This window comes from Pleurodeles waltl, chromosome 3_1, assembly GCF_031143425.1.
Source record: "Pleurodeles waltl isolate 20211129_DDA chromosome 3_1, aPleWal1.hap1.20221129, whole genome shotgun sequence".
Taxonomy (NCBI): Eukaryota; Metazoa; Chordata; class Amphibia; order Caudata; family Salamandridae; genus Pleurodeles; species Pleurodeles waltl.
In genome coordinates this window covers 1,911,755,860-1,911,770,797 of record NC_090440.1, presented here as the reverse complement: position 1 = coordinate 1,911,770,797, position 14,938 = coordinate 1,911,755,860, and the positions used below count along the sequence as shown (strand labels likewise).

The 14,938-nt window shown below is 46.1% G+C and overlaps 1 protein-coding gene across 5 annotated transcripts in view; it reads left to right on the top strand.

Annotated features, from left to right (window-relative positions):
- Positions 1–14,938, top strand: part of INPP5K (inositol polyphosphate-5-phosphatase K) — a 470,513-nt gene that overhangs the window by 254,327 nt on the left and 201,248 nt on the right. For all 5 annotated transcript variants that reach the window (XM_069226108.1, XM_069226107.1, XM_069226106.1 and 2 more), the window contains one exon: positions 14,287–14,459. In XM_069226108.1, the coding sequence (XP_069082209.1) occupies positions 14,287–14,459 (173 nt within the window). The remainder of the gene's footprint in view (positions 1–14,286; positions 14,460–14,938) is intronic.

Below are 14,938 nucleotides of genomic sequence, written 5' to 3'. Positions count from 1 at the left end.
AGCCTTTCCATGGTGGTAAATACCGCCATGGAAAGGCTGGCAGTAAGGGGGACTCGGGTTGCCCCTGGGGGCCCCTGCACTCCCCATGCACTCGGCATGGGCAGTGCAGGGGCCCCCAGGCACAGCCCCATTGCGCATTTCACTGCCTGAATTTCAGGCAGTGAAATGCGCAACGGGTGCTGCTGCACCGGCTGCACTTCAACATTGCCGCCGGCTCTATTATGAGCCGGCTGCAATGGTGATGTGACTTTCCCGCTGGCCCAGTGGAAAAAAACGCTGTTTCCGTCCACTGACCAAGTGGAAAAAAACACTGTTTCCGTCTGCTGACCCAGTGGAAAAAAAACACTGTTTCCGTCCGCTTTCAGAAAGACCGCCGAAGTCGTAATGAGGGCCATATTATGGTATCTGGCGGATTTCCTCTCAAGGGAACATATAGCGTTTTGTCCCATTTTACTTGCAATCCCCCCCCCCAAGTTTCCATCAAGGTTAATGACCAGTCTGGACTGGGAGTCACAGGGACACTGTAGATACAGGAGGAGATTATCGGCATATAAGGAGACTCTGTTCTCACCCCTCCTAGCCAACAGAAATCTCGTACCCTCACATTGCAGAAGATCCACCGCGCCAATGGCTCCAGCACTGTAGCAAACAGCAGCAACAGTGGGACCACATCTTTGTAACCAGTCTTATTTGGAAGGGGTTGGATAACACCACGTCAACTCGAGCTCTGATCCAAGTATTTGCATATAGAGCCTGCACGTAGGATCAGAGGTGTGACCCGAATCATAGCCTTTCCAGGACAATGCGCCGGAAGGGCCAATTCACTGTGTCAAAGGGCTTATCAAAACCCACTGAACTCAACACAGCGTCTCCCTCAAATTCTTGAAACTTTGCTAGGGCAGCATGCACTCTTCAAAGGCAGTGACGAGTGCTGTGTGCCAGCATTAAAATGTTTTGGTTTTGGGTGGATAAGAGATTGGATCACTTTCACTAATCGATCAGCCAGAATCTTAACCAATATCTTGTTTTCTGAGTTAATAAGAGGGCAGTAGGCACTAGAGTTGTGAGGTAATTTCCCTGCTTTCAATATAATGACAATAGTGAAACTGCACAGGTTTAGCGGAAACAAGGACCTGTGTCTGGATTCATCTAAGAGATATTAAGAATAGACATACTATATATCTTGGCCCCGTCCACTGGCATGTGCAAGATGTAAGACACTTATATTTTTAAAAGGTCCTTTATGCTAATTTTGTTTTGATTTAATATTCTTTTTTTTGTTAAAATATTTTTATTACATTTTGCATCTGCAATTACAGACCAGCAAAGTGAAAACGCATAGGAAGCTAATAACATAGCTTGAGGACCCAGATGAACTTCAGGATGAGTTCCATGTCCACCAGATGGGGAGCACGGAGGTTTTTGGGATGTTTACACAAGGTCCTTATAATAGCTGAAGTTAAATGATGGTATTGTGCTCCTTAGAGAGCAACAACAAACTAAGTAGGGGAAGGTGAAGTTGAACTCTGAATGGTTAGGGGTTAAGGGAGTGGAGGCAGCCATAGTCGGCAGGGCAGGAGGGGGACGCAGCTTGTTTGGTGAACATCTAGTATAGCAATCGAGTAGGTTTGTGGTCATGAGTGGCAGAGCGGGTGTCCCAGTTAAGTTGTAAGTGGGGCAGACTGTGTCGCTGAGGTTATTCCTGAGAAGAGGAGGGTGCAGTAGCACGAGTTGTCACCTGACAGAAGTGTGCAAGCAGTATGGCCCGTTGGGGGAAAATTGGACATTTGCGGAAGTGGCGTACCTCCTCATATTGGAGGGCATCCTCCTCCACCGCCCCCGATTGCGTATTGCGCCATCCCAAGCGGATATCAGAGGTGTAGTGGGCGAGTGCCAGTGCATCATTAGGGGTGCAGTTCCCAAGGTGGAGTGCTAATAATGCGAATCGTGTCCGCACTTGCTGTCGTTTAGTGAATATATCTAGGGAGCTGGCCTCCCATGTGTGAGATCTGTAAGCCCCGTGACTGTTTGTAGTGTGTAGTGAACTAAATGCCAGTAGCTTCGAAGGGATGGACAGGACCAGAACATGTGAAGGAATCTTGGGGGTACCGCAGTGCTGTGGACCATTCTTTATCTCGGGGCACCCTCCCGAAGTCGTCTTTCCATTGTTGTCGGAGCGCAGTCAGAGCGGTGTGCATAAGTGCAGTAGTAGCTCTGTAGATCCATGTGCTTAGGTGACGCCCTTCCCCCCTTATCAGGATGGAGTGTAGTACCGGGTGAGTAGGGAGCTCCTACTCCACTAGGTTCCCAGTGTGATTGACACGTGCAGACCAGTCTAGTATGGAGCAGAAATTGTTCCGCTGGACGGCCTTTCTCCTCCACCAACTGCCTAAAGGGGAAGAGATGAGCGACTTGGAAAAGACTATCTGCTGTACAGATCGAGTTGTTTGACCATGTTTGTAGTTCTCCAACAGAGCAGTATCCATGTTGATGGGTCAGTCCGATAAAACGAAACAACGGAGAATATAATGGGGTGTTGTGAAACAGTCTGTTTTTTCCAAGCTACACATTGCTGAGCCAGCGCCACTTTTAATGGCCAGGTATGTGGAGGTTGTAGCTTTCCTAGAAGTAAGCCTCTCAGCACTGAAATCGGGATCGGCCCCTGGGTGTTAAGGGTTTCCCCCAGATTGTGACCTGCTGTCCATCTAGAGAGCCATTGAAGCTGTGCTGCTGGGAAGTAAGCTTCAAAGGCCCGCAGAGCCCTATAGTTCCCAGGCCCCCCGATCTGGTGGCAGTTGTAGCTTGGTGTGGACGACCCAACAACAGAGAGTGCCCCAGAGTAGGGTGGTAAGGAGGGTGTTTAGTTCCGCAAAAAGGGTGGTACGAGTGGAAGGTTTGTAAAGTAATAAAGTAAATGTGGCAAAATCATTTTTGCCAGAGCCACCGTGCGTATTAGGGCCAGATAGCGCATCTGGGAGCAGATCTTGCTTATAGCACAGCAGTAGTTCTCATCGAAGAGGTCAGTGGGAGACTGAAATAGGTGGACTCCAAGGTAGCAGCCTATTTGCGGGCCCCAGCGAATGTGGGTATCCCGAGTGCTAGGTCACATGGTGGTGGCCCTGGCCATAGGGGGTAGACTGTTGACTTCTCCCAGTTGACTCGAAGCCCAGCGGCTGAGGCAAAGTCCTCCAGTATGTGCCGTATCCTACTGAAGTCCATGATGATGTCTCGAACATATAACAGTAGATTATCGGCATGGAGGGATACCACATGGATTCCACCTGCCAGTGGTATACCCAGTCCTCTCCACTTACATGAAGCCGTAGAGCTAAGAGCTCTGCGGCGAGCGCCAATAGTAGGGGAGAAAGTGGGCAACCCTTTCGGGTGCCATGGCCAATTGGGCATGGTGCTGAGATGAGGCAACCTTGGCGAATTCGGACGGATGGGTTAGTGTGTGAAAGTCTGGTATATGTAAGCAGCTTGGGCCTGCTTCCCACCCAATACAGCACCTCAGAAAGATGGGGGCAGGTCAGAGTGCCGAAAGCCTTTTCTAAATCTAGAATAAGGCAAGCCAAGTGAGGGTAGTGATCCCGAATCTGATCCTATAAATGGAACAGATGACGAATGTTATGGGAAGTGTTAAGCCCCGGTACGAATCCATTTTGGTCAGCATTCACAAGACTCTGGAGTATTTAGGAGTACCTATCCTCTAGGATTTTGCTAAATATTTTGTAATCGGAGCTTAGTATGGCTATAGGCCTATATAAGGCCAAGTCTGTAGGATTTCTGTCTGGCTTTAGAATGTGAACCAGCAAGGAATCTCGTTCTGTGCAGAGGAGCTCCCTGGTACATTGTGCTTCCTTGTAAAAGTTAAAAATGCGAGGCACAAGTAATGACAAGAAGTTGATATAGTATTCTATTGGTATGCCATTTGGGCCTTCCGTTTTATTTCAGACGAGGTCCAGAATTGCCTGTGTGACATCCATAGTTGTGATAGCCTCGTCAAGGGCTAGTCTGATAGTGGCCTGAATAGCTTTGAGGCGGACATATGTGAGAAAGGGCTCTGGTGGCACAGCGGGAGGAATGGCGAATGGTTTATATAGCGAAGAGTAGTAGTCTACAAAGGCCTGTAGGATGTCTGTTTGGGTGTGCTCTGTGACACCATCGGAGTTCACTATCTCTGTGATTAGGGGGGCTACAGCTTCCTGTCGAGCCAGCCAGACTAGGAGTCTGCATGTTTTATCGCCCTCCCTGTGCACTCTGGAGGCATAAGCCTTGAAGTTGTAGCGGTTTAGGACTTCTATAAGCATTGCATAGGAAGTTTTTATCCCTGCCAGTCGGGAAGGGAGTGAGTTGTGGGAAGACATCTGCTGCTTCACTATGGTTGGCTAGTTTGCACTCTGTAATGTCTATGTCAGTCTCTAAAACGTGGTGGATCCCCACTTTCTTTTGGATGCAGACCCCTCTGGTTACTGACTTGGTGTCCCATTTGAGCACCCTGTAAGAGGCCTTGCCCGAATTCTCTATAAAGTAATGTCTAATGTGTTTTTGTTGTTCTTGCTGAAAGACAGGGCCTTCCATGCAGTCTTTGGGAAGCTTTCACTTGGGGACTGGTGGGGGTGTAGTGATACAGCGGACATCTAGGATGTGGGCCTCATGGTCGGACTCGATGCGTTCAAGTAGTCGGAGTGCTTGGAGGCAAGGTAGAAGCACTGGAGAACATAGGAATCTATCCAGTATCACATAAAGGTTGTGCACCGCTTAGAGGTAAGAATAGAGGAGATCAGAGAAGTTTATTAGCATGCGTCATGCACCAATCAGTGACCAGTGTTGTACCCATGTGCGGAAACTGTGTGCTTTCGGGGGGGACGGGGCTCGAGGTAACAGGGGTGAGGGGTGCCACCTATCTAGAGTAAGGTCAACTACACAATTGTGATCACCTTCCAGAAACCCATGGAAGATGGGTTTTGTGATCTAGTTCAGTGGAGAGTAAGTCCTAGAAGGACCCTGGTTGTTGTTAGGAGCATACACACTGCCAATAAGGAAATGTTGGCTGTGAAGGCAGCCCTCCAGGAGGACGTACCGGCCTTCTTTATCAACGGTAGAACTTAGTTCTTGAAACAGGACACCAGGACGGACCCATATCATGGCTCCTCTGGCGTATGCAGTGTGTGTCGTGGCGTAGATTTGCCCTCGCCATCGTTTCTGTAGGCGCTCCAGCTATAAGTGCATTATATGTGTCTCTTGCAGTAAATCTATTTGAGCCCACTGTCAATTGATGTAGGAATAGACCGCATATCTTTTCCTAGCAATGTGCATCCTTCTAATGTTTAACATCAAAAATCTGGTGTCCTGGAGGTGTGGTTTATGCATGGAGTGGCACCCCACAACTGGTGGGGGGATCTGCTTATCGATCGATCGATTTTAAATGTAAATGTTGGGGTTAATTAGGTTGCGTTCTTTAAGCTACTCCTTGGAGATGTTGAGGTGGTGCATGCATAGATGAGGGGAGGAGTAACAACCAAATGTGGCGGTGGAATAAACTTAACTCTGGGGACCTGTCACAACAGATGACATGTCCAAACTGAAGTGTGCCACATGCTCTAGTGTTCCGCGCGGGTGTCCAAGAATGGGCTCTGTTGGTTACTTGCCTATCTCTCCTGCTTTAATGAGTGGCTGAGGCCTTCGGACGGAAAAGGTGGGATCTCCGGTGTCCATCCCCATCACCCCCCTCTAGAGTTATGCCCGGTGGAACTGTGAAACTGGGAGCCCAGGAGGGAGAGGAGGGGGGGGGGTCAGAGAACGTGTGGGGGTGTGGGGACTAGTGAAGGGGGAAGAAGGGAGGGGGGGAAAGTAATGCCTGTTGACGCGCTCTGCTGTAACAGGTGTGATTGGCATCAGCAGAGTAGACTTATATTTTGGTGTTCATTCGTAATGTCACTGGCGGGGGAGGTTGTGAGGATCTGAAGGAGACCTGTGATTGTTCAGTGTCCTCATCTGAGGAGAAGTTAAATGGGGTCCCAGTGTCGCGTAGGTTCTCATTATCCTAATGAGGCTACCGGATTCGGGCAACAGAATCGCATAGATTGTGGGGTACATAGTACAAGTCCACAACATATGATGCCTGTCATCCTAACTCGGGTTTTCTGGCTAACTAGCAGCGCCTTATCTTCACCCAAGAGAAGGGATGATTGTGGCAACTGGGTGCATGACAAGAAAGACTCCTCAGGGGAATTGTGTTCGATCAGATCTCATCCCTTTCTCTCAGTTACACTAGTCTCATGCAGGCAACAAAAACAGAGGCAGAAGATAGTACAATAAGAGTTTATTGAAGTAACTGCATCTTAGATAAAACAGCATGTATTGCAATAACGAGGATGATAAAACACAATAAAAGCAAGAGTGTGACAAGGAGTGTGAAACACAAAAACAGTCCTTCCATACTGTCTCTAGGAATGATATATAGTTATCCCATTTACACTGTGTTTGAGCATAGCATAATAAGCCTAATCCAGCCTTCAGGTTTCCCCCTGGGAAAGCATCAACCCTCATACCTGAGTAAGGAAGCCTGTAGTCTAGAAAGACACCGTCCCCATGTAGGCCAGGGGTTCTGGGACAAAGGAGTGTTTTTATAATAAAATAGTTGACATTCTAAGAAATGGTCCCCACATATGAGTGTGTATGTTTCTGTGAATGTTGGAGACACACCGTACCAATTTACTGGCAACCCTATCTGACTGCAGCCATGATGAAAGCACAAAGTAAAGACTGAGAACGTAATGCTTTCCTAGGCGAAAGAACAATTAGATAGAGAAAAATAAAACAACACCGCAAATGTGGCTAGTGCTAGAAAAATAAAGCAATGCTGAATAAAATGTAGCTGGGCCAAAGTGCACAATGGCAGGCCTAGTTGGATAAAATAAGGCTAAAATAGCTATTCAACACCAGCTCCGCCACCACCTGCAGAGCTCTTCTGCGGTCCACAATGATCTGTTCAAGACTGGGCGACAAAGACATTGGTGAGCGGACTTCAGCTTTGGTTTTCCCCGGTATCGATCTTTGGAGGTGGACGGGTGGGGGAGGGCTGAAAGGGCTTGGGCAGCATTGTACTCTGGTGTGGTTCTGTCTAGTCTCATGCCTCCTTGGGGCTTGTGAAGAAGGTAGTTGCTCTGTTCTTCATTATTTTGAGTCGGGCCAGATATAATGAGAAGTACTGCACTCCCAGTTGTCGTGGTTGCTTTTTTACTTCAAGGAAGGAGGAGTATTGGATCTGCACCTCACGTGTATAATCTTGGAAAAGCATAATGGTTGCGCTGTCCACTCGTAGGAACCCTCCCCGTCTGGCTGCCCGAAGGATGGCATCCCTGTCCTTGAAGTACAGCAGTTTGGCAACCATGGGGGTGCCCCATGTGGTGGGCGTTCAGGTCGGCACTCTGTGTGCCATGTCTAGGGAGTAAAAGAGCGAGAGTTCCATGCTGGGGTGTACGATTTGAACCAGGTGTCTTAAGTATTCGAGAGGGGCTGTGCCTTGTGTCCCCTCCACAGGTCCCAGGATGCGTATGTTACTCCTGCAGGACAGACCTTCTAAGTCGTCAGCTCTATCTTCCAGTTGGGCTATTCTGCCCTTTAGTTTGCAGGTTGCTGCCTGGTGGTCTACTATAAAGTGGCAGATCAGATTACATCATGCCTTTTGTAATATAGGATGTATATGAAATGGCTTGCCAACAGTACATTGCAATGGTAAAAGAAGACCAAAGGGAAGAAACAAAAATAAAAAATAACCAGTATGCATACGTTTGATGAGCAGGCGTTAATCAATAAACACAGTCAAACAGACATAATCTACATTGGGTGTTGCATCATGTAACTGATTAGAAGTTCCATTACGTATATCCGTGTGGAGACAGTGAAGGATTATAACTTAAGCATTCCAGGCATTCCACAGAAACGAGTGTAAATGGGCGGGAAGGGACAATTTAAACCTCTCTCATTAATAGGGCAAACAGGAGTTGAGGTTAAATGTGGAATGCAAGAGGCAACTAAGGAGAGAGGTGCAAGCGTGGTATCTGATAAGCGTCGATGAGGAAAGAGGGGGACAAAAGTACTTAGACCTTCCCCTCCCCAGCAGTGTGGTAGGGGGGGTGGGAAGGGAATAGGGGAGAGGTTCTGGGCCATTGCAGGGACCAACCAGGGCCACCAAGGGCCAAGCGGGAGGTGGGGAGTGAGTACGGTTATCAGCAGTCCGTTCTTTGAATTGGGTAAGCATGGTGACCCAGGCTGCTGTATCGGATGTCATTTATATTTTATTGTACGGCTTACATTTGTAAAGCTGAAACAATGAAAGAGATGAAACAGGAGAAAGTGGGGTGCCAAAAGAGATGAGACTGTTTTAAAAAATTCAGAATGAAACGCATTTGGGCTGGGAGTTTCTCCTTAATGGAGAGCAGTGTTGGCCCATTGCACTTCTTCAGTGATAATAGAAAGATTGAATTTCAGACACTACTTTTCAGTCAAAGGGGGGGACAGAACATCATTAAGTATTGATCTGTACCTGTCCTGTAGTGGTGGGGTGTCAGCTTCATATAATACCTGGTAATAGTTTGTGAAAGCCTCTGTAATCTGCACGCTGTTCGTGAAATGTTTCCCCGAAGCTTCATGTATTGCTGGGATTAATCTAATTGCTGTGTCTCGGGTTGCCAACCAGTATATCAGTTTCCATGTATTGTCTCCCTATTTGTATATACAGTGCTGGGAAAGTAGCAAGACTATCTGGGATACGCCAAGCAGGGCCTGAGCTCAGCCTGAAGAAAACTTCAGCCAAGCTCCTCTCGGTCCATACCCGCCATTTGCGATTCAAAATCGCTAATCACCCGTTCATAGTTGGAAATTGCCTTTAGCTGTTCCCACTTCTTAACCCAATTCTAAGGGCACGATTTGGAGTTTGGCAGAGGGAGTTCCTCCGTCACAAACGTGACGGATATCCCATCTGCTGTATTTCGATCCCATTATAACTCATAAATAGGGTAGACAGGATATCTGTCACGTTTGTGACGGGGTAACCTGACCACCAAACTCTAAATCAGGCCCCAAGACATCAGCTTTCCCCCGGCTACCACCGTAAATACTTTCCAGAGGGTTAGGGTTGAGCGCAGCTAAGATGAGTTAATTTCAAAGTATTCAGCTAAATCCTCCCAGAGCATGTCATTAAGAAGGTTATCATGAAGCAGCCAGAGATTTAAGGGCCATAGCCCTCCCAGTCCCCTTTTCGTCCCAAGGAGGATCAGTTCTACTGAGCAGTTGTCTGAGACCCCTGGACAGAATCCAGACTCCCATTATCTCTTTAGTATCTGTGGCAGGGATACAAAAGTAATTGATTTGCACCTCCAGGCCGTTTTGTGCAAAGGAGTGAGTATACTGAAGTTTTTCCTCATTCCATGTATAACAAGTGTCCACCATACTTGTTGCGGAAGCACATTTCTCAAAGATCTTTGGCCTGGGGGGAGAAATAGACAATATGACATCAATTGCACAATCCTTCAGAGTTGCCCCACACCACCATCAAGTCCTACTGGAGAGTCTTTGAGCAGCTTTGTAATTTGGACAGCATGCCCTAAACCAGTGGTTCCCATCCTTTTGACTTCCGTGGACCCCCACTTTCTCATCATTGGAACCTAGGGACCCTCACTGAATCATTATTGGAATCCGGGGACCCCCCACTGAGTCATTACTGAAAGCTGGGGACCTAATCTGTTAATATTTTTAAATTTTCTAAGAAGTTGTGTACCCTCTGAGAAGGCTTTGCGGACCCCCAAAGGTACCCGGATCACAGGTTAGGAACCACTGCCCTAAACCAACCCTTGCACGGCGTAGACACTCAGCAGTGTCCACAACTTCCCCTCCAGAGCCCCCGAAACGATCACATATCTTTTTATGGTGTCTGTTCAGACCACTGAGACCATCAAGGGGAATGATTTATTCCTTGAAACAACCACAAGTGGGAGCTTTCTGTGAGCCCGGAGTGGAATATCATTGTGTAGCCCTAGAAACCCAGGAATTGGCATTGGGTGCCCAAACGGTGTGTCTCATGAAGGAACAGGTCTTCTGGTGCATATTGCCTAACATTTTGCATAACTGCCCATACTTAATCTTGATATTTAAACCAATAATGTTCCAAGACAACAAGCTCCAGTGTTTGGGTGTTCAGACCACTGGCCCTTGCTCTCCTTTTCTCAGTCTATGTACATTTGATTTAAACCCCTGGTATCTCATGTGGACTATGGTGTCAATAACTTGGTTGAAAGAGGAATGGGACAAGGAGTTGAACAGGGTCTGGCCACAGTCTACCCTTTCAAATCTTCATCCCACCCCCAAAATCTGATGAGTGAACGCTTGTCACCCTTTGCCTATCGCTGGTTAAGTCTATTGGATGTTCCGTACAGCAGGGTCTGTAGTGTAACTATGGAGAACAAAACATACACAAAACGCTTTTCCCTCTCCCAACCCCAATTTCCCTCTCCCGTTATCTCCCATGAACACAATTAGTAACAAGAACTACAACCTTCACTCTATATCAGTGGCACCCAAATACAGTAAGATAATAGATGAGGAATGGGATCCGGCAAACCCAGTGGCTCCTCTCCCACCAACAGATCGTAGTGGGTTCATTATAGTTGCTACAGCAGTTTGAAATCTCCTACTCTCCAGTATTCTGTGGGGGAACCAGATCAACTGCAGACACTTTCTGCCGGCATTGAGTATGTCTAGGTTTTATCGGAGCTTATGGGGTTGATAGCCTACCCCAGACTGCAACATCAGTATCAGTGAATTCAGCTTCCTCCCTCTGTGATTAGTCTCTTGATGTCTTTACCTCTCTGATGTCTTTACCTCTCTACCTGCCTTCTTGCTTCAGGAGCAGCACGTCCTCCACCCACAAGCTCAACATGATCTTGTTCTGTTGTGTCTAGGATGAGGGAGTTGTGGCTTGTCCCATCCATCCCCTGGGCATATTCCCCAGGATGCCTCAGGACTTTCCACTCTTCCACCTATTCCAAAGTCTCCGCTGAGATCTTGAAGAAAAGGGTTTTGTCCTCAACCTGTACTTGGAGTCTGGTGGGGAACATCAGGGTGTAGTCTAGCAGCATTGCGCAAAGCTTTTGCTTGACGGCAAGAAAGGATCCTTGTGTAGACTGGAAATATAACAATACCTGCATTCTTGTAAGTTAAGGAATCCAGCGAGTGGACCGCTTTTGGGATTGTGTCTCTATCCAAATAGTTTAGGAGCTGAGGGGTAATCGGATGGGGCAGTGTACCAGATGGAGGTTTAGGCATCAGGGCTGTGTGTTTTGTTTGCTCTGTGACAAAGCGGGATGAGAGAGAGTTTATCTTGATCAAAACATGGGTTGCAGTAGATAGACTAGACCACCTCTATCAATGCTCCTTCTGCACCCTCTGACATGCCTGTTATATGGATGTTTTTTCTCGTTGCGTGACCCTATGTCTCCTTAACCCACTCCTAGAGGTGTCTGGTGGTGTTCAGTACTGAAGTTTCTTGTATTTATTAATTTGTTTTTTATTTCAGTGTGTATTTCAGGTTGTGTATTTTAGTGCTTCCCAAAAATAAGTTGCTTAACTAACCATCCTACCCTGTAGTGGTTATTTGAGCCTTATAAAGAACCTCTTTGGTAAGTGTCCTCATATCTGAATCAGAAGTAAAGGAGACCTAAAAGATAGTAGAATATGAGAGTAATACAAAGGGGGAGGAAAAACTAGCAATAATCAATTTCTCAACAAATTATTTAAACGTGGAAGAAACAAAGGTTTTGGAAAATTGTCTAAGCTTCCTTTCAGATGCACAGCATGATGTAGGAAACAGTGATTTGCATGTAATTTTGAATGTACTGTGGTAATAGTATGGAATGTAACCTTTGCAATGCTCTGGAAAGAACTCTTAGTAGTCACAATATCTCTTGAGTTTGATTTTACCATGCTGCACAAACTTAACCCCTTGCTTCCTGGTTTTAGTTAAATACGTTTGTTAAATACAGCAGAAAATGTGCCACATATTTGCAGGCCATTGTTATTGTAGTGGAGGGGCATCATGATTCAATTTGGGCTCAGTGTTAGAAATTGAGTCTTTAGTTGGTAGAGGGTATGCACCCTGTCCAAGTAGGGGCCACAATCCTAGTCAGAGTAAGTCACAATCCAACCCAAATTATCCTGTGGTCAGCCTTCAGTACCTTGGCAAAGAGCAGGCAGGCTTAACTTAGAAGGCAGTGTGTAAATTATTTGTGCAATAACTCATGAGTAACACAGTGAAAACCAAACAAACAGTACTCCACACCAGTTTAGGAAAACAAATAATATTTATCTGAGTAAAATAAGACCAAAAACGACCATAATCCAATAAGTCAGTATACCACTTTTTAAAAGTTTAGTTGCGTCTCAATACAGTGGTTGTCTCCTTTTAACACACAGTACCTGGGATGCGTCAAAAATAAGGACGTAGAGGAGATGCGTCAAAAAGTAAAGCGATGCGTCCTTTCTTTCTACACTACAAGATGATGCTTTGGTTTCCGGGTGCGCAGCCTTGGCTCTTCACTGCGATGCAGGGATGTTTTGATGCCCAGGGATGATGCGTGGAAAATCCAGAAAGTGTTGAAAAGAGGCAACAGGTGCTGCTTTGATCCAGCAGATGATGCTGTGATTTTTCAGCTTCGAGGCAGGTGATGTGTCAACCCGGCAAACATTGCGCCAGATTCTTCAGGCGTTGCGGCAATTTTCCGACACACTGGGTTTTCTTCTCTGTGGTGAAGTCTTTCATAGCCATGAGACCCAGGATGTAAACTCAATCCAAGCTCTTGGAGAGTACTTTAGGAGGAAGGCAGAGTCCTTCCAGCAGAGTCAGGGGTCAGCAGGCAGCAGAGCAACAAGCAGGCCAGCAGTCCTTCCAGCAAAGCAGTCCCAATGCAGGCCCTCTGACAGAGTCCAGTTGTAGGTCCAGAAGTGTCTGATTTGGTAAGGGTCACAGACCCAGTATATATACCCAAAAGTGCCTTTGCCTGTACCTCCCTGACCCCACTCCACTCATAAGAAAGAATCCTCTATGGCTTTTGTGGGTGACATTCTAGTAGCTGACATCTGCAAAGCAGCTACCTGGTCCACTCCACACACTTACACCAAGCACCTCTGTGTGGACGTCTTAGCACACCAACAGGCTAGCATTGGCTAAGCTGTAATTCGTATTCTCTTTCAGTCCTCTGTGACAATCTCTGGCTAGCCACTACTTAGGGGGGAACTGATTCATAGTCTTTGTACAACAGGTGTATCTACAGCTAGACATGCCATGAACTGAAAATGCTACCCTGTAAGCATCTACTTGGTGTATGTATTGCTGTAGAGTCACATGTGCCCCCTCTCCTCCCCAGAAAGCTTTGGTTGTTGCATAAGCTCGTCTTTGTTTATTATCATGCATGGGTATCACATTCTGTATCTCTGCACTCCATTCCTATCTTCATCTTCCGTATGGAGGAACAATCTAACAATGAAGCTGATGTGCATGCGCATTCTTTCAAGAAAAATAAGTACACACTAGATGGCAGGACTATGCGCAGCATGTCACGAACAGGTGCTTACAGGGTAAGTAACATTTTCCTTACACTCTGCACATCTGCATACACTGTGTATACAGTGTGGGGCGCTGTGCTTGATAGTGTTTTTTACAGCAAAGATTTGATTTAAAGTTGCTCAACATTTCCTTGTCCATCATGTCACTCAATCCCACGTCTGGAGTGCCCCACTCCTGCTTTCCTTCTCGGACAGCTTTGCAATTAATAACGTTTTTTAAAATTGTTTTTATTCGGTTTTGTGTCAGTTTACATGAAAAAGAAAAGATACAAACAACATGCAGGCAATGACAGTGTTGCGTGGACCCGTGCCCAGCTATGAACTTGGTCAGAGTTCATACATTTCCTTTTCACATAGTCCCCAACAGATCCCTCTATACATATGCCATTAAATGTGCAGCAGAATGTTACATATGTTTCCAGTTCCTCAGTTCACAATTTATAACCTGTATCCATAGTCAGGTATGATTATCATAGTTTTTATTGGTGTCTCACAGCCCGTGTTGTCAACCAAACCATAGTACCTAGTCCCCTATCAAATTAAGCAAGTAATGAACAATGGGAACATTTGCAGGTGATAGAGAAAAGTGTTGTGCGCAGTTGTCAGCATATGATTATAAATTAGAATCACACTTTATATGTATTGGTAATTTCTTTACATCAGGGTAACAAAGGTGGAGTCACTATCCGTATGTGCATCTATGGGCACAATGTGTGTTTCATAAATTGCCACCTGCCTGCCCACATGGAGAATGCCAGTCAGCGCCTGGATGACTTTGAACGGATCCTGGAAGAGCAGCAGTTTGAAGATAATGTGTCAACCATCCTGGACCATGAGTAAGTCAGTGGCAAAGGACTTTTTATTTGTTGGACAGTTAATTATTTACAAACAGAGTTAGCAGAACTGTGGTACAGGGATCGATTGTTGTGTACACAGTACCGAAACTAACAAAGTTTATACATTAATTGCTTCTTATGTGTATTATCTGCATTTGCCGTGGGCTGCGACTTGTGTGCTTAGTATGTGCATTAGAATGGTATGTTTGAGTGCAGCTCCTGTGTATTGAGTAAGTTCACTCCTTGACTTTGTGCAGATTTTGGTTTTCTGTGTGCACAATATTTGCATTTCTAGAGTTTGTACAGGGATTGCAACATGTGTTTTCAGTATACATGTTATGATAGTATGTATAGCATATACTGAGTTGATTTCCATCTATTCAGAAAATGCATTATCATATATTGTAAAGACACTGCTCCTGTGTACGCATTATTGTAGAATGTACAAGGGCTGTGTGCTTTGTACTTTTTATGCAGTG